General features: G+C 42.5%; 1 protein-coding gene across 1 annotated transcript in view; it reads left to right on the forward strand.

Moving 5' to 3' along the window:
* The first annotated feature begins 1,278 nt into the window (after window positions 1–1,278).
* The window catches only part of RBSN (rabenosyn, RAB effector), a 28,318-nt gene continuing 11,508 nt past the window's right edge, over window positions 1,279–18,088 (forward strand). The window contains exons 1-7 of the mRNA XM_080914943.1: window positions 1,279–1,431; window positions 4,147–4,460; window positions 9,187–9,327; window positions 13,816–13,916; window positions 14,717–14,762; window positions 14,861–15,022; window positions 17,215–17,456. Of these exons, the coding sequence (XP_080771069.1) occupies window positions 4,316–4,460; window positions 9,187–9,327; window positions 13,816–13,916; window positions 14,717–14,762; window positions 14,861–15,022; window positions 17,215–17,456 (837 nt within the window). The 5' untranslated portion in view covers window positions 1,279–1,431; window positions 4,147–4,315. The remainder of the gene's footprint in view (window positions 1,432–4,146; window positions 4,461–9,186; window positions 9,328–13,815; window positions 13,917–14,716; window positions 14,763–14,860; window positions 15,023–17,214; window positions 17,457–18,088) is intronic.

Below are 18,088 nucleotides of genomic sequence, written 5' to 3' on the forward strand. Positions count from 1 at the left end.
TAGTTCTTGCTCTTTTCCCAGGAGTTGTCCTCTGCAATCTCAATGCTGTCTCCAAGTTGGTAGCCCCAAATACCTAAGTGTTGAGCTGAGGAGGTACGAAAAGCAGCCTAGGCCAAGAGAGTGGAGAGGGCATCACTTCACGTATTCTGCACAAGGAGGTAGAGATTGTGATCACTGTCAGTCGTTCCCAAAGTCAAATGAGTCATGAGCCACAGCCATTCTTGGCCGGGATGGAGACAGGAGGGATGGAGGCTACTTTTTGGTTCCAAAGCCCTGAACCTTACCTGAAGCTCCTGCTTCTGGAGCCCAGGTTAGTGCAGTGTAGATGGTGTGCTGGTCATAAAGCAAACAGAGCTCAGTAACAGACAAGTCTGTCTCTACCGTGTGGTCGTTGCTCAGTGCAGCTAGGTGCAGAGGTGATCTATATACTTACTGTCTTTTGTAAATGCCACTTGTTTTGCAGGGATCTATCCACCCCCACACCCTTTTATGCTTTTTGAGATGGGAGCTCGAGTATCCCAGTCTGGCCTTGAACTTGCTATATAGTTCAAAATTACCTTAAACTTCTGGTCCTTCTGCCTTTATCCTTAGAGTGTTGGGGGTTACAGTCATGGGCATGTGGTGGAGACTGAGCCCCCCCAACCAGGACCAATTGAGCCAACTCCCAATCTCTGACACACCTTCTCAACACGTCTCTACTCTCCTTGGCTCAATTCCACGTTTTTCTGTCTCTTCAGTGTGCTGAACATAACTTGGTCTCTCACACTCAGAAACTTTTTAAAAAATTATTTTTTGCAAACAAAATTTTGTATGTGTGTTTTACCTGCATGTCGGTGCAGCACATGTATGCAGAGCCCATGGATGCCAGAAGAAAGCATAGCAGACAAGAAGTTTTCCAAGTTTTGAAAGAACAGCCACTATATTATTAAGGCATTTTCCAAAGACCTCAGAAACTTTTTACTGGTCTCTGAATAAAGTTAGAGCTGCAGGCTCATTGTTTAAGAGCCAAAGCCTCAGTTTCCCGACCTATAGTGTGGGTGAAGGGCTAGTGATAGGCTTCATAAAGCCTGATAGGTGTTGCAAGGACCTGAGGGAGGGAATTTAGCAGTTTCCACGCTCCAAACTCCTACTGGGCCCGCCCCTTTGCGACAGCGCGTGCGCAGCACCCTCTTCCAGGTTCAGTACACTCGAGGACTCGGCGCTCGACCACAGCTTGTCAGTCTGTCTTCCGGTTTCTGCCCGGCGCGCCTGCCGAGCGCCGAGCCGCCGATGGTTATGGCTGCCGCAGGTCTCTGAGGAATCTCGAAGGCCGTGAGTCGGGGCTGGAGGTGGAGAGTAGGTCAGCTGCTGGCTGACTGTCGGAAGCCGGAGGGAGTAAGGAAGGGTGTCGGCTTGCTCGGAGCCGCCACAGAGAGTGCGGCGGTGGCTGAGGTGGGTTTGACTTGTGGTTTGAGCTGACGATGCGGTAGGGAGATGTGGCTTTGCGGGCCTCAGCGGCGGGTCTCTGCCCGTGTCACGTTGAGTGGTGCCCGCAGAGTCGCGTCCCGCGGGCGCGTGTGGCTGTGCGGACCTCTACAGTGCCCCGCACTGGGTTTTTCAAGCCAGTCGGGATGCAAGAGTTTGCACAACTGGGCTTCTAGTTGCGGCATTTATTTCGGTGGTTTGTGGTGTCGCATAATTAAGCGACTTTACGTTAGGGTCCCCCACTTCATTCATGGAGCCCTATTATGCCGCTCCCCTGTGTGTGTGTCAGATACTGCGCCAGACCATTGAGTTCTCGTGGTGATGGCGAAAATCACAGGCTACGGTCTTGTATTATTTAGTCACTTCACTTGTGTGTAGGCTATGGCACACTGAGGCAGCTGTTGCGAAGGCATCTTGGCTGGAGCCTGCTTTGAGTAAGGGGCGTTTCTCCAGGGTGAGAATTGAGCTGCGATGTATGGCCAGGCTGTATAGGGACAGCTTCTGTTTGACTTTTTCATAAGGATGAGTGCAGGCGGGGAGGAGGGGGCCATCACACCCAGAGGAGCCTGTCAGCCACTGGCTGGGGAGAGAACCAACCGGTCGGACCTGGAGCTGGCTGCTTAAGTGATGCTCAGATGCCTTTCTGGACGGGTCTGCTTATGTGTAGTCTCTAGATTTATTTATTTAGTCTCAAGGCAGGGTCTCACTATGTACCTTGTCCGGCCTGGAACTTGTCTGTAAACCAGGCTGGCCTCAACTTCATAGGTATCTGCCTGCCTCTGCCTCTCAGAGTGCTTAGATTAAAGGACCACCACTCCTGTCAGATTTTTTAATTAAGGGAAACTACAGGCACCTAGTGTCCCATTTATTTATTTTCTGAGTTGCTGCCACGCTTCACCTTTGAGGACCAGATGGTACCCTCTGTGCAACAGGCAATTCTAGCTACACAAACTCTCCTACTGTGTGCTGTGATATGTGGCCTCCAAGGTCTTGAAAAAAAGATTTCTTTGCCTCTGTGAAATGATTTTGTCCTCGTTCTCTACAGTCTTTCAAGGTCACATTAACTGTGACTGTGCTGTGGCCCAATAAGACAGAAAATTTAAGTTATTAAGCCCTGAAATATTTAAGTATCCAGTTTTTCTGTTGAAGCACAGAGAACATCAGACTTGCTGCCCCACTGTTCTAATTTATAAAATCTAGTAAACTCTTCAATTCACTGTAAATGCAGAATATAATTTTCATTGATTTTTATTCATTCATTCATCTAAACTAAGAGACAGTTTGCTATGTTGGCCAAACTGGTTTTGAATTCCTAGTTTGAAGTGAGGATCCTTCTGCTTCAGCCTTTTCAATTTGCTGGAACTGCATCCACATGTTACCAAGCTGCGCTGATTATTTTCTTTCTTAATTTAAAAATACATTTATTTTGTGTGATTGGGCCTGTATATATGTCACTGAGTGTGTGGAGGCTAGAGGACAAATTTCAGAAATGTATTCCCTTCTTCCACTTTTATTTAGCTTCTGATGATCAAACTCAGGGTAGGTGGCAAGTGTCCTGAGCCATCTCTCTGGTTCTTGATTTTTTTCTTTTTAATTTAAATATTCCTCTTTAAGGGAAAGTTGGAAGTTTTTGTTTGTTTGTATTTGTTGTTATTTTATTTTTAGTGTTTAAAAAATAACATTAAGTTTTTCTTTTTAAAATATTTTGTGTGTATGCATGATGCCACTTCCTTTTCTTTTTAAATTATTTTGTGTGTGTATAATGTGTGTGTGCTTAGGTGTGGTATAGATATGAAGATCAGAGGACAACCATTGGGAATCCGTTTTCTCCTTCTACCTTTGATGGTTCTAGCAATCAAACTTAGAGGAATATACTTTATCCACTGAGTGGCATTCACTTCACTCATCTTGCCAGGTTTTGTTTTGGTTTCTTGAAACAGAATGTTACTGTGAAGTCCAGGCTGACCTCCAACTCAGGTTCCTCCTGACTCTGCCTCTACATCCAGAGGGCTGATATTATAGTCATGAGCCACTACACTTAGCTTCTGGCCTTTGCATTTCTAGCACATGTTCCTAACAGCTACCAAAAGCTCAATATATGTGGCAGAGTAAAAGTTCATTGGTAAGTATGTAACATATTTTCCTCAGTGACTAAAATGACATGGGATGATGGTGTTGGCCGTGCTGGTGGCTTAGGCTTGTAATTCCACAAGTCTAAACCAAGAGGGTAGCAAGTTCAGGGCCTACCTGGGCTACAGAATGAGTCCAAACCAGTCCAGGCAACTTAGCAAGACCCTATCTTACAAGAACCACAGAAAGGACCAAGATGTAATTAGTGGTAAGGGACTTGCCTACTATGTGCTAGTTGTACATTCTATCCTTAGTACTAAGGGAAAAATCCTTTCAAATAATGAGATCAGACCATTTAAAAAGACCTTAAAGGAAGTGCCCTGGGATCCTGTTTGCTTCTCTGTAGGACTCTACTTCCCACTTCATTGATATACCAGTATGTTCTGTGCCGTTCTCATATCTTGGTTTTTATCTTGGTCTAAGGATTTGAGAAACCGTTCGTTTTCAGGAACTTGTACCAAACATTAATCTTGTTACAAACTTGTGCCTTTGTTGAACTGGAAATCTTTTGTTTGCTGCTTATTTGCTTCCACTGACATTTGTTTTTCTCAGATTCCTTCTGCTGAAGAAAGGAAATCTCATCCAAGGCCACAATGTCACTTCCCAGTTATCTGAGTGCTGCCTGCTTAGGCTAACACTGCCCGAATCCTGCTCCCTTGGGAGGAATCCAGCTGACTTGGCATGAGGTTCCTGCCTTCCTGGGGTTGAGAAAAGCACAACTATGGCATCTCTCGATGACCCAGGGGAAGTGAGGGAAGGCTTTCTGTGCCCTTTGTGCCTGAAGGACCTTCAGTCTTTCTATCAACTTCAGTCACATTATGAGGAAGAACACTCAGAAGATCGTGATGTCAAAGGGCAAATTAAAAGTAAGAAGCAAGGATCTTTGTAATTTCATTCTATTAAAGAAACCTTAGTTAATGAAATAGATTTACCGGCTTTCATATTCCTACTTGGTGAGATATCTAATGCTTGTGTTCTGCATTGTTGATTCTCTGTGATTATTTACCTGTGTTGTTTTGAGACAGGTCTCTATGTAGACCAGGTTGGTCTTGTGGAGACTGCCCACTTCTGCCTCCTGAGTGCATGCACCATCAACCAGGCCCAGTTCTTATTAATCTTATTTAATCTACATGACAGCTATGCTGCTGTGCACTGGCTAGGCTACCAGACTCAGATTATATAGCCTACCTGAAGTTACTCAAATTGAGTAAACCTAGCTTTAAGCTAGCAAATTTACCACTGTGATCTGCTATCTCTAACTACGTTACTCAGATTATCTTGCCTTCAGCTGGGATGGTTTGGGCAAGAATGCTTATCCTTTGATATAAAAGTGGAGGCCGAAATATATACTATTTGCCTGCCACTAATTTAAACCTTCCTACCATCATTCCTTCACCAGCTAGACCCTGCTGTCTACAGCCCAGAAAAGGAATGTAACAGTTGAAGGCAAAGGAAAGTAACCCCCAAGGTTATTTTTTTTTAAAAGGATTCTTCCAATTATAGAGAGACATCTTTAAAGGTAATGTTGACTGTACCTAATGTTCTAATCTCCAAATAAGTCACTGTTTCTCTGGCGTTTACTTTCCTAGTGAACTAAGTCACATCTCTCACTCCACGACTGAGCTAGGTTGCATCTCCCAGTTAGTTGCATTTCTGGAGGCTACAAGAGACAGACTGTTGATATTGGATTTATAATCTGTGGTGAGAAGAACTGAATCACTAGATGGCATTTCTAGTGAACTCTGTCCTCCAGATGCGTAGCTCAATTGCTTCTTATAATCAGATATCTGTCCCTGGACTTCCATACTTCATTTTCAGTTCATTAAAAGAAAAAAAAAATGAGCTGGGAAGTGGTGGCACCTGCCCCTGCCTTTATTCCCAGCACTGTGAAATTAAAGACAGCCTGGTCTACAGATTAAGTTCTAGGCCAACCAGTGCTACACAGAGCTACCCTGTTTAAAAAATATGCTGAGATTATCAGCATAACATTAGTTGCAATTTTCATACAAAGACATGATGAAAGTCAGATGTTTTTAGAGTTCTCAGAGCTGTGATTGTCCAGAAACCCCTGACGATAGGCACTGAAGCAGAACCAGGAACTGCTAAGGGAGTACAGGAAAGGGTGGTGCTTTGTAAAGTTTGCAGTTTCTTTCATGTGCATTGTCTGTCACTTGACTCCCAGGAACCCTCCTAGAGCCTGCTTAGTGTCATTTTATAGATAAGTGTGGCTCAGAAATGTCCAGTAATGTTTCCCAAGTCACACCACAATTGGCAGAAGTAGGCATGGAACCCATATGTTCTGATACCTGTAGGTCCAATGCAGCTTTTTCTACAGGGGATTGCTTATGGTGAAAGGCCCTCTACTCTGATCACAGCATACATTGCAATTTCCAGAAGGGTTCCAGGGAAGTGGGGGAGAAACCCCAAACTAGATTATATGAACTTCCTGTGAACAACCAAAGGATTTTCAAGGAGTTTCCTATCCTGGCATTGCTGACCTCAGTCATACAACATGCTACTCAGAAGCTTGGTTAGGCCAGCTTGTAGAAAAGTTAGAGGTGTCCCCAGACTTCTATGTAACCTTTTACTTTTTAAGTTACTGTTTTTATTTTATGGATATGGGTGTTTTGCCTGTATGAATGTGTACTCCTGTATGCCTGGTGCCCATGGAGGCCAGAAGAAAGTATTGAGTGTCTTAGAATTGAATCGCAGATAGTTGTGGATGCTGGGAATTGAACTCAGTCTCTCTAAAGTGTAGACAATGCCCTTAACTATTAAGACATTTCTCCAGCCCCTTACAGGAACCTTCTCCTCTTCTTCCTCTTCTTCCTCCTTTTTAAAAGATTTATTTTATTCATATATTTATATAGATATGAGTACTTTTTTGCATGTACATCTACACACCTGAAGTCAGCAACAGACATTTGTCAGCTGCCATGTGGTTGCTGAGAATTGAACTTGGGACCTTTGGAAGAGTAGTGAGTGCTCTTAACCATTGTGGAGCCATCTCTCCAGCCCCTGGGGTTAAACTGTTTAAGGAATGTTAGAGATATGACTCTAGGAAATATACATAGTATGTAAATGCTTCTTAGAAACTCCTGAATGTCTTCCAGGATGAGCCTTCTGCAGAGTTGGGCATGGCTCATAGAGCAATTGCTAGGCTCTGGCTTCCACACAAAAGGAACAAAAATCTTGTTTTTATTTCTTTTGTTTCTAACTTAGAAGAACCCATATTCATTCCTTTACTGCTAATAGTAATTTTGTTAAGTTTTTTTGTAATCTTTCTGGTTCAGACTTTGTTTATTACATTTATTTATTTATTTAGTGTGTGATGTAGATTCACCTACTGTGGCAGTATGTGGAGAAGTTGGTTCTCTCACACGATGCAGGTCCTGGAGATTAAACTCAGGCAGTCAGGTAATGGCTGTAAGCATTACCTGCTGAGCCATCTGGAAGGCCCCATTTTTTGCTTGGTTTTTCAGTTTCTTATAATATCCCAGGCTGGCCTCTAACATGGTGGAGGCTGTCCTGGTACTGCTCCATCTGCCTCCACTTACAGATTCTTGTACAGGTATGTCTCCCATGTCCTGCTTGGCTAGAATTCTTAGCTTGCAGTTTTTGCGCTTTAGTAGTTCTGTGCTGGAAAGGCAGAGTGGCAACGTAGCTGCAGGTTCAAAGCTGGCCTGGACTACATCGGGAGACCCTGTTTCAAGAGGAAGTAGGAGCAATTGATGTAGAAGGTTTTTGAAAACCCCATTAAAAACAATTTATCTCTCCATTTGGTCTGTTGATTCTTCAAATTTTTATGCTATTTGCTATTTATTTAATTTATTTTGAAATATGGTCTCTCTGTGTAGCTCTGGCAGGCCTAACACTCACTTTTTAGATTAACATGAACCCTCAGAGATCTGCTTGCCTCTTTTTTCTGAGTGCTGGGACCAAAGGTGTATGCCATCATACCCACAGGACCTGGGAATTGTTGTACACACACTAACCTCAGCCAAATATGGATGGCTTTTTTAATACCATACTCCAAAACTGATAGATTAGGGCCATGGGTCAGACTTGGGATCTGACTGTAACCATAACTCAAGATCCTGTAGGGCTTTTTAAGCCTGAAATTTACAAACATTTGTGACAAGTTATTTCACCAATCAGGATTTGGGGATAGGAGACTTCCTTATGGAACATTTCTTTGCTGTACACTTTTCCTGTTCCCATTTTTTTTTTTTTTTTTGACTTGCCTCGTCTTGTCAACCAAGATGGGACTTGTCTAATATTCATGTCTTAGCTTTCTAACCAGGATGTCAGTTACCCACATCATTTCTCTTTCTGCTAAGTAGGATGTCAGTTCTCAGGGAAGTCTTGGGGACTTGAACTTTACTTGACCTCTACTAAAAATGGAAGTCTTTTTCCAAACTTTCTTATAGTGGTACAGGTGTCTCTCTTATGTTAGGGTCCATCCCAGGAGCAGTTTATAAAAGCAAATACTATAAAAGCTTTTGCACAGGCACAGGAAGTGCTGCTGGGTGGAGGTTCAGGTTCAAGCTTATTGTGGGTAACTATATAGACAAAGCAGTTCTACTGACTTCTATCAAGATTGGCTTCCAAGGGCACAGAACATAACAATATATAATCAACTTGGACATGAGAAAGTTTCCTAGTAACAGAAACAACATATGAGAAAGTTTCCTTATAATATTAGAGTAACAGCACAGATGTCAGGCTACACAGGTAGCAGGCCTTAACATTCCATCTAGACCTTAATATTTTATGTAGGTCTTAACAGCATTTATATTTATAAACAAGAAGAAATGGAACACCAAAATATTAAAAGTATCAGGTTTCAAAGACAGTTTTGAAAATTACATTTATTCATCTATTTTGTGTTGGTTGGCGCATTGCTATGGTGCATCTGTGGAGGTCAAAGGACAACTTACTGGAGTAAGTTTTTTCCTATCATTTGGGTTCTGATGATCAAACAAGGTCTTTGAGTTTGGTTGTAAGTGCTTTTTTACCTGCTGAGCTATCTCACTGGCCTCTTGGAGTCAGTTTTAAACAGACAAGACAGTAGGTAGAGGTAAAGGTGGTTGAAATTGACTGTAGCTTCTGATTTGTTTTCAAAGATGTGTGAAACTGGGCTCCTTTGGAAGGGCTGCATCTACTCAGCCAGACAGTCCCTTTATTGTCCAAAGTGGCTAATTGGCGCAGACGGGCTGCCGTTTTTGTTTAGACTAGTTTAGTCTTGTTTAGTTTTGGGTGGCAGAGCTAAGTGGTTGTATGCTAGTTCAAAGTAAGTCATCTATGTAGCAAGTTCCAGGATAGTCAGGGCTACATAGAGAGATCCTGTCTGAAAAAAAAGTCTACCATCATGGTTCCCTCATTGAATTTGACACTTTATGAAGAGTAACTTAGACTGTATGTTGGAAAACACGAACAGCATTCTGCTGGTTCTGACTTATGTGGGGTTGGTAAGGTCTTTACTTACTGCTGTATATCTTTTGATATCTGAATATTCTTGTGCATTTTTAAAATAAGGTTGATTATTTGTATATAATCTTGGGCTCATTTATGGTATTTGTTTTATTCAAGATCTTGTTCAGAAGGCTAGAAAAGCAAAGAACAAGTTGTTGAAACGAGAAGGAGATGATCGAGTGGAGCCAGGAACCCAAGGATATGAATCATTCAGCTATGGAGGGGTTGATCCTTACATGTGGGAACCCCAAGAGCTTGGTAAGAACATTATTAAATCATTCATTATTTATGAGATATCTATCTACCCTGCTTTAGGTCATTTTTTTTTCAATTTCAGAATTTTATTTTACAATCTCTCTCTCTCTCTCTCTCTCTCTCTCTCTCTCTCTCTCTCACACACACACACACACACACACACACACTTTGATTATATTTTCCTGGTGTTAGTTGGGATTCTCTAAAGGAACAGTTAGAATATGTTTAAAAATGGTAGTTCAAAAATGACTGTCTCTAGAACGAAAGGCTTATAATCTGGTAGTTGTTAGTCTCTAGAGTCACAATCTGGTGGGTTCCCAGAGAGCTGCTGGTCTTCAGTCTGTGTTGGAATCCTGAGGAATTTGAGTTTGGTGCCTGCTGCAGCAACAGAATGGATGAATTTGCCATTGAGATTGAGGGTGAACAGACTAAAAAGCAAAGTTCCTTCTTCCACAGCCTTTTATGTGGGCTCCACCAGAAGATGTGGTCCAGATTTAGGACAGATTTTTTTTTTTTTTTACTGATTTTTATTAGATATATTTTATTTACATTTCAAATGTTATCCTCTTTCTCAACTTCCCCTCCAAATCTCTATCCCTTCCCCACTTCCCCTACTTCTATGAGGATGTTCACCCACTGACTCACCTCCTCTTACTTGGCAGGACCAACGACTTCTTCCACTGATGCCCAACAAGGCCATCCTCTGCTACATGTGCAGCTGGAGCCATGGGTCTGTCCATGTGTACTCTTTGGATAGTGGTTTTAGTCCCTGAGAGCTCTGGTTGGTTGGTATTGTTGTTCTTATGGGGTCACAAACCCCTTCAATTCCTTCAATTCTTTCTCTAACTCCTCCATTAAGGACCCTTTCTCAGTACAATGGTTGGCTTTGAGCATCCGCCTCTGTATTTGTCATGCTCTAGCAGAGCCTCTCAGGAGACAGCTACATCAGGCTCCTGAGGACAGATCTTTTTGTTTTGAAAAATCTAATTAAGAAAATTCCTCATGGGCGTTCCTAGCAGCTTGGATTTTAGTTGATTCAGATATTGTAAAGTTGACAACCAAGATTAGTAGTCATCACACTCCCGTTCTGTCATCTTCTCTGATCCCTTCCCTCTCCTACTGAACCCCTTCTTCCCAACAGGTCACCCTCCTACTTTAACTGTTTTAGGTAATGTTCTGGGAGCTGACCGAGAAAGCATCAGTAAACCCTCAGGGGTAAGCATCTTATTGACCTTATGTCCTGCTAAGGAGAGAAAATAGAAGGGAAAGAGTTGAGATCTCTTAAGTTTAACACTGTGTTAAATGCTTTATGTATGTGCCTTCCTTTGAGTGCCCCTGTCTCTAGGAACCTGCTGAGGATCAAATAGTTGTCAGACTATAGCAGCAAAATGTCACCATTCTGGGGCTTTCTGTGTCAGCCTAGCCACAGATCCCACTGACAGGTCTGTCTCCTTTCAGGCTATCTTGACAAGTGAGAGGCACTGTGCAGCTTACTGTTCTGATGTGCACAATTATAACTTCACCTACTTAGTTACTTTTTAAACTGCAAGTTCTGGGAATAGAACCTGAGGGCTTGGCAAGTATTGTGCTACAGAGATCCATTCCCAGATCTCCTCCTCCTCCTTCTTTTTTAGATCGGGATCTCACTATATGCAGTCCTGGCTGTCCTGGAACTCATGATGTAGATCAGGCTGGCTTAGAACTCAGAGGTTTGCCTGTCTCTGCCTCCTGAGTGCTGGGATTAAAGTGCATACTACAATGCCTAGTTTCTACTCTACTTTCAAAGTGATAAAAATAGTCTTTTGATTATTCAGTCTTGTGAATATACCAAATAAAATTTTCCACATTCCCCCAATAAAACCTAAACCATTGAATTAATATACTTAGAACATCACTTTTTTTTTTTTTTAATTGATACTGGAACTTACTACATAGTCCTGACTGTCATAGAACTCCTTTGTAGAATAGGCTTGAACTCAGATCTGCCTGCCGATTTCTCTCCAATCCTGGGATTAACAACATGCACCATCATGCCTGGCAGGATTAGTTGGCTTTAAAAATTGAATTATATGTTTAGGAAATTACATATCAGTAAAGCTGTTAACAAAAATATGTCACATGCTGAACTAAAGTGTCTCATCTTACATATTATTTAGCTGTGGGATGATAATCACTAGTTTTGTTTGCTGGGATTGAATCATAGTCAGAAGCTTGGTAAGAAAATTTATTAAGTGAATGAGTAATGCTTTTTTCGTAGTGGTTTACTTACTTCTATGTTCAAAACTTTTGTAAGATAGCTTACTCTGACTGCTGCTACATACATGGCATGTACATACACACACATACAAACACACACACAAAAATAAAGTTAATTAAAAAAATACATGAGAAAGCTAAGGCCCTAAGAAAGGAAGGGTTACCAGGGTCACTGATTACATCTTTGTTAATATCATTGGGGAAGGTGGTATTGAATCCTAGAACTGTGCTATCCAGTTCGGTGGCCACTAGCCATATATGGCTATTGAAATTTCAATAATGAATCAAACAATATCTATAATTACTTCAACTGTGTAGTATCCCTCTGTGGGTAGTGGTTGCTCTGTGAGTATGCAAAAACATTTTTATCACTGTAGAAGAAAATGGCTTTATAAATAAAGCGATTGTTACATGGCTTTTTGGGGACCTGTAAAAGAAACATCTGTTCACTTCAAATAAGGAGGGTGTACTCAGAGCTTAGAAAGTTTCCTTCAGTCCAGTTTGAGATAAATGAGTTTATTGGGGGTTATTTACAGGAACATGAGTGACTTGAAGCTGTATCACCAAAAGCCCCAATTCCCTGCCCACCAAGATACTGTTTTATTTTTAATTTTTAAAGATTACTTATTTTTAAAATTGTGTGTGCTTGTGTGTGAGTGTGTGCACATATGTATGCAGTTGCCTGTGGGGTCCAGAAGAAGGTGTCCATTTAGGTATCCAAATACCTATGAATACCTAGAGTTGGAGTTACAACTGTTGGGAGCGGAACTTGGGTCCTGCAAGAGCAGTGTATGCTCTAAACTCCTGAACCCTTTGTTTAGCCCCAAGCTCTTGTTTTATGTCTTTTAGTCTACAGCAAACTTAATGCAAAGCCAGATTCAGAGCACTTTCTAGGGTTGAAGCAGTAGTGGTGGCTGAGGGTTCAGACAACATAAGACACATAAAAACTGATGGTGTACCATGCTTATGTGTACCACGTCCATAGTGTCTAGCCATGGGAAGGATGGCCTGGTTTGCTGCAGTCAGACACACAGTGGCTTACTGCAAAATGGAGTTACTCTGGCCAGGAATCAGAGATCTACTCCTACTACAGATGCATATCAGCAATTATGAATCAAATAGGAAAGCTCATTAGAAGTGTAAAGGAGAAATTTTAGACAAGTGAATTTTAGTACTTTGGCTCATTTTCTAATTGCCACAGCCCTAATTGTTAGAGTGGTTTTCTGGTTAACCTGCTCAATTAAACAATAGAAAAAAAATTGGGGACGGTCAAATGGAAACTTTAGAAGTTATTATTTATAATTATTCCTAAGACTTCTAGACTAATTGTATGATTAGGAAAGAGACATGGATGAGTGAGTACAGTATGCAGATGGTCCATAGAGGCTCTAGACAAGTGGAGTACAGCCATGGTACAGCACGGTGACCATAGAGAAGATATATTGCACTCTTGAAATTGCCAGGCGGGTGGGAATGAAGTGTCCTTGCTCCAAAATGTGTATGTTTTACTTCCCTTCATTAAGACATTCCACATCTATCTGGCTTTGCACCCCCAGATGTTTTGGGTACACTGAGGTCAGGTACTACCTGGTTCCATTTGTATGGGGAACATTTCTGCTAGTCTTAAATGCTGAACTGAGGAGAGTATTCATTTAACTGTACTAAAGGCATAGGTTACCATTTACTGGTCCCTCACAACCCCCATTTTAAGAAGGGTTTATTGTTATCATTATTACTATTATTGATTATTTTGGTTTCTCAAGATTTCCCTGTGTAGCCCTGGCTGTCCTGGAACTCATTCTGTAGATCAGGCTGCCATAAAACTCATATCTGCTTGCCTCTGCTTCCTACTTCAGGGGACCAAATATGAGTTGCCACCATCTCACCCCTACCCTCTGTTTCTGAAAAGAGATTTTTTTTTATCTTGATAAAAAGCTACATTGTGTTAAGTCACAAGAGTAATCAAGTAACTTGTTTAAAGTAACATCATATGTAGCAGAATTAAAATTTGAGCTCAAACTCTAATAAGAATTTACCTGCTATGCTTTGAAGCCTCATGTTGTACTTTGGGTCTCCAAGAACCAAGGTTAACATAGTAATGAAATTCCTTTTATCTGCCTTCAAGTTATTAAAATAAAGTCCTTATTTTTTTTAACTGCTTTTACAATTCGTTGAGGATCTAGAGAGGCTCCAGCAGAATCGTTAACTTATCACTTACCTTCTCTCCCTCTTTAGGTGCTATGAGAAGCCACCTTTCTGACTTCAAAAAACATCGTGCTGCAAGAATTGACCACTATGTTGTTGAAGTCAATAAGTTAATAATCAGGTTGGAAAAGGTAAATGTTTTATTTTGTAAGTACATATGTGTTATGTGAGTATCTGAATCTAAGAGAGCTGCAGAGGACACTGAGGACAGCTAGCCTAGCTGGCCTTGCTGAAGTGAATGGCTTATGCTGAAATACTTGCTAAGTGCCCAACTCCCCTTTTATGCCCACTCCCACTTGCTGTGGTAAAACTTCTGGAGTTGTCCCAGGTAGTCACTCAGTGGGCACAGTGTGCAATGCCATTTGATAATGGCACAAAAGCAGTGTCCAGCCCTGAGTATGAGTCGGGGCATCTAGGGTACCTTTCTTATCTGTAGTGCTAGAGTATATTTCCAGCAGGACCATGATTGGCTTGCACTCTGACCCTAGATATACTTGCTGTATATCTGAATTGTGGGGCGTTTGTAGGTATAGTCTTCTTTTTCACTTTTGTGGTGCCCCATCAAGCACTCTGCCACCAATTAAGTCCCAGACGAGGAACATTCTTTATGTGGGCTGTGTGGAAAGTAATATCTGGTAGGTCTAATTTCCTAGGAAGAGTGGAAAGTCAGGAGTTCACCATTACTTTCAGTAGCTCTCATACCCACCATGACCACCTGCTCATTGGTGAAACTGGTAAATGACAAGAGACTGGGAAGTGGGTGTAGGTATGGGGATTCCTTCTGGATACAAAGCTAACGTGTCCCTAATTAAATTGTTTGCATAACTAGGGTTGGGGTTGACCAGTGAGCCTTAAGAAGTTTGAACATACATTTCCTACTGAATGTGAGTGACAAAATAAACTCCATTTGGCATTGTGTTTTCCTGTTTAGCTTACTGCATTTGACAGAACAAATACTGAAACTTCAAAGATTAGAGGTAAGTTCAGACTTTTGCTCACAATCATTTCTTTTTGGCTTTCTCCCTGAAAGCAACTTCAGAATGCTGAACTGCTTTTTTTGTTTGTTCTTCCAAAGCAATAGAAAAGTCCGTGGTGCCTTGGGTCAATGACCAGGATGTTCCTTTCTGTCCAGACTGTGGGAATAAGTTCAGCATCCGGAACCGCCGTCACCACTGCCGCCTCTGTGGGTCTATCATGTGCAAGAAGTGTATGGAGCTCATTGGTCTGCCTTTGGCAAGTAGGTGATGTGGCTGTGGGCTTTGGGCCCTGGTATCTTTTGAGACTAGTGAGTGTGCTTATACCTTGGGACCACGTGTAAAGTTAATGGACCACAGCATCTTTTTCCATCTACTTACTGAGTTCATTAAGCTCAGTAAAGCCTAAACACTATGCTAGAGCCAAAGGCTATAGCAGCCTGAAACAGGCTGGTGAGCTTTTTTTTCCCAGAAAAGCATGTTGGAACTCCTGGAACGAGTTACAGGTGGTTGTGAGCTACCATGTGGGTGCTGGGATTTGAACCTGAGTCCTCTGCGAGAGCAGCCAGCACTCTTAACTGATGATCTCTCCAGCCCTGAGACTATTGTTTGTTTGTCACTATTCTTTGAGACAAGACTTCTCTGTCTCCCTGATTGCCCTGAAACTCAGTCTGTAGACTAGGCTGGCCGTGATCTCATGTAATCACCTGTCTCTGCTTCCCAAGTGTTGGGATTGAGGATGTGTACCACCACCATCTGGCCCTGAGTTTTTTTGTTTTTTGTTTGTTTTTGTTTTTGTTTTCATTTTTTTTTTTAATTAAAAGATCTTAGGCACACATGGTCTCTTCCCATTCTTCTTTTTAGTTAAAAAAAAAGGAGCAACTTCTTAAAAACCATCTGAATGGGTGCACACTTGGGAGGCAGAATCAGAAGGTCCCAGCATGGTTAACATTAGTCTAGGTTACATAGTAAAGCTTGGTCTTAAAGTAAAACCAAACAAGCAAATGTAAAACAAGCCAGGGTTAGGGCTCCTGCCTGTAACCTCAGCACGTATGAGGCTGAGGCTGAAGAACTATCATTAAGTTTGAGCTTGGACTACAGAGTGAGATAACCCTGACTCAAAGCCAAAGTTAAAAAGAGTAAAAAGCAGACATAGTTTAAGAGCTATACAAAAACAGGTGGAATCGAGATTGGCTTACAAGTGTTATTTGATCTTCTCTGGTCTATAAGGCATTGTGCTTCCCCAAGGAGCTCAGGATCTAGCAGGGGAGATAGAGACTCACACATAATTGCAGCTCTTTGTCACCTTTGCCTAGATGTGCAGGTGAGGTTTTTGGAAGTTTTGGAAAATGAGTAGAGTGCTTGTTCCTCTCCTTAAAACCTCGGTGTCTTGGACAGTACTAAGTACCACGGAGGCTCCAGTGAAAGGAAGCATGGATGCATAGGCTCTGCAAGAGGTGAAGTGCCTTTAAAGAGAGTGGTTGTAAAAGAGGTGGGGCAGGGTGGTGTTCTAGACAGTAAAGAACATCAAAGAATCCTGGCACTCAGTAGGTCAGGGGAAGAGTGCAGGACACAGGTGAGACCTGAAAGAACAAGGCTGTAAAGTGCAAGGGGATGAGATACTCCAGTACTTTGTGGATCCGCTGCTTACACATGGCTGATGGAAGGCTATGGTGCAGTTCAGTAAAAGTACCTGCCTAGCATGCTCAGGAATCTGCACAGATTAGCAACACCAAAGAGTTCTATTATTTGTATACAACTGGCTCTGAGGCCTGTGGACAAGATGGGGGCAAAGTCACTTTTTCTCTGCCTAGTTCTTGTGTTTGCTTACTTAACCTTGATACTTTCCTTTCTCCTTGAGACCTACCTCCGTTCAGTTCCCTTTCTGCTCTTGGGCTTATTACCTGGGCAGAGTCTGTCAGGTGGTCTTGATGGCTATGTTAGGGCTATGAATGTAAGACACAGTTTCTACTCGACAGCTGCAGATTCCAGGGCAGCTCTGTACATATAGGTATTGAACAGGAGAAAAGGAGTGTGCTCCAAATGGGTAACAGGAGATGATATGAAGGGCAGATCTTTGCTTGTAGGAGCCAGGGATCCTAGAGAATGGAGAGTGAGAGCTAGATGTTAGGACTTGTAGGGCTGTGAAGGAAAGTGTACAGAGAATGTGCACTGTTTGGAGAAATGAAGTGTGGTATAGGTATGGGATGGCCAGGTTAAGATCAGACTTCTGAGCCCAAAGACAGGTTACCACAAGCTGTTTAGATGTATGTGATCGCTTGGCAATAGCATTTTTTCCCCACCAGAGTCTCACCAGAGTAGGTTCTTCTTGTCTAGTGGTGAATCCTGCTCTTCCTATCTCCCAAGTCATGTCTGTGGTCTGAGTGGTACAGTTGCAAGTGTGGGATAAGTGGCTGCTGAGGGGTCACTGCTGCCTGTCTGTTGTGGTTTGTAGATAAGCTCACCAGTGCCAGCAAGGACTCCCTGAGCTCCCACACCAGCCCCAGCCAGTCACCTAACAGTGTTCATGGCTCCCGCCGGGGCAGCATCAGTAGCATGAGCAGTGTCAGCTCAGTCCTGGACGAGAAGGATGATGACCGAATCCGCTGCTGCACACACTGCAAGGACAAGCTGCTCAAGAGAGAGCAGCAGATGGACGAGAAGGAGCACACGCCTGACATCGTGAAGCTCTACGAGGTGACACGTGCCAGGCAGATTCGGCTGTTTGCTGTATGCCTGTCTGTAGATTCTAGAGAATGCTCTGGGAAGGTGTTCCCTTGAACCATTTTCCACCCAAGGGCCATGGTATGATTTCCCAATTAGGGCCCTGGGTGTGTAGAAACAAACTTACTTTCCTACCTTCCCTTACTGACTTGAAGGAGGCCCAAGACAAGTGGGAAGGGCAGTTGTCCTGTGCATGGCCAGGTTCTGTGGAGAGGATGGAAGCTGAAGGTGTAGCAAACCATGGGTTCTGGGAAACTCACTTGGGAGTTTCAGTCTTTATCAGTTTGAGCTTGTATGTATTTTCAGGGCTTGTTTGCTTTTTGCCTATTAGCTGAGAGTCTCTTCTGAGTCTCACATGTCTTAGTCTTCATTCTACAGTGATCCCAGTGGAGGCACACTGAAAATAAGGGAAGAGGATGTGGTCTCTTGCTGTAGATTCTATTTCCAGTACATTTCTAAAATTAGTTGGCATGCAAGAAGAAATAAAGTATGCAGAGAACATCTGGGTTGGGTGTGGTGTTATTCCCTGTAATCTCAGCATTTAGGAGGCAGAGGTAGGTAAATCTCTGAGTTTGACAGCCTGGTTCACATACCAACTTCCAGGC

This window comes from Micromys minutus (assembly GCF_963924665.1).
Source record: "Micromys minutus genome assembly, chromosome: 3".
NCBI classification, from domain to species: domain Eukaryota; kingdom Metazoa; phylum Chordata; class Mammalia; order Rodentia; family Muridae; genus Micromys; species Micromys minutus.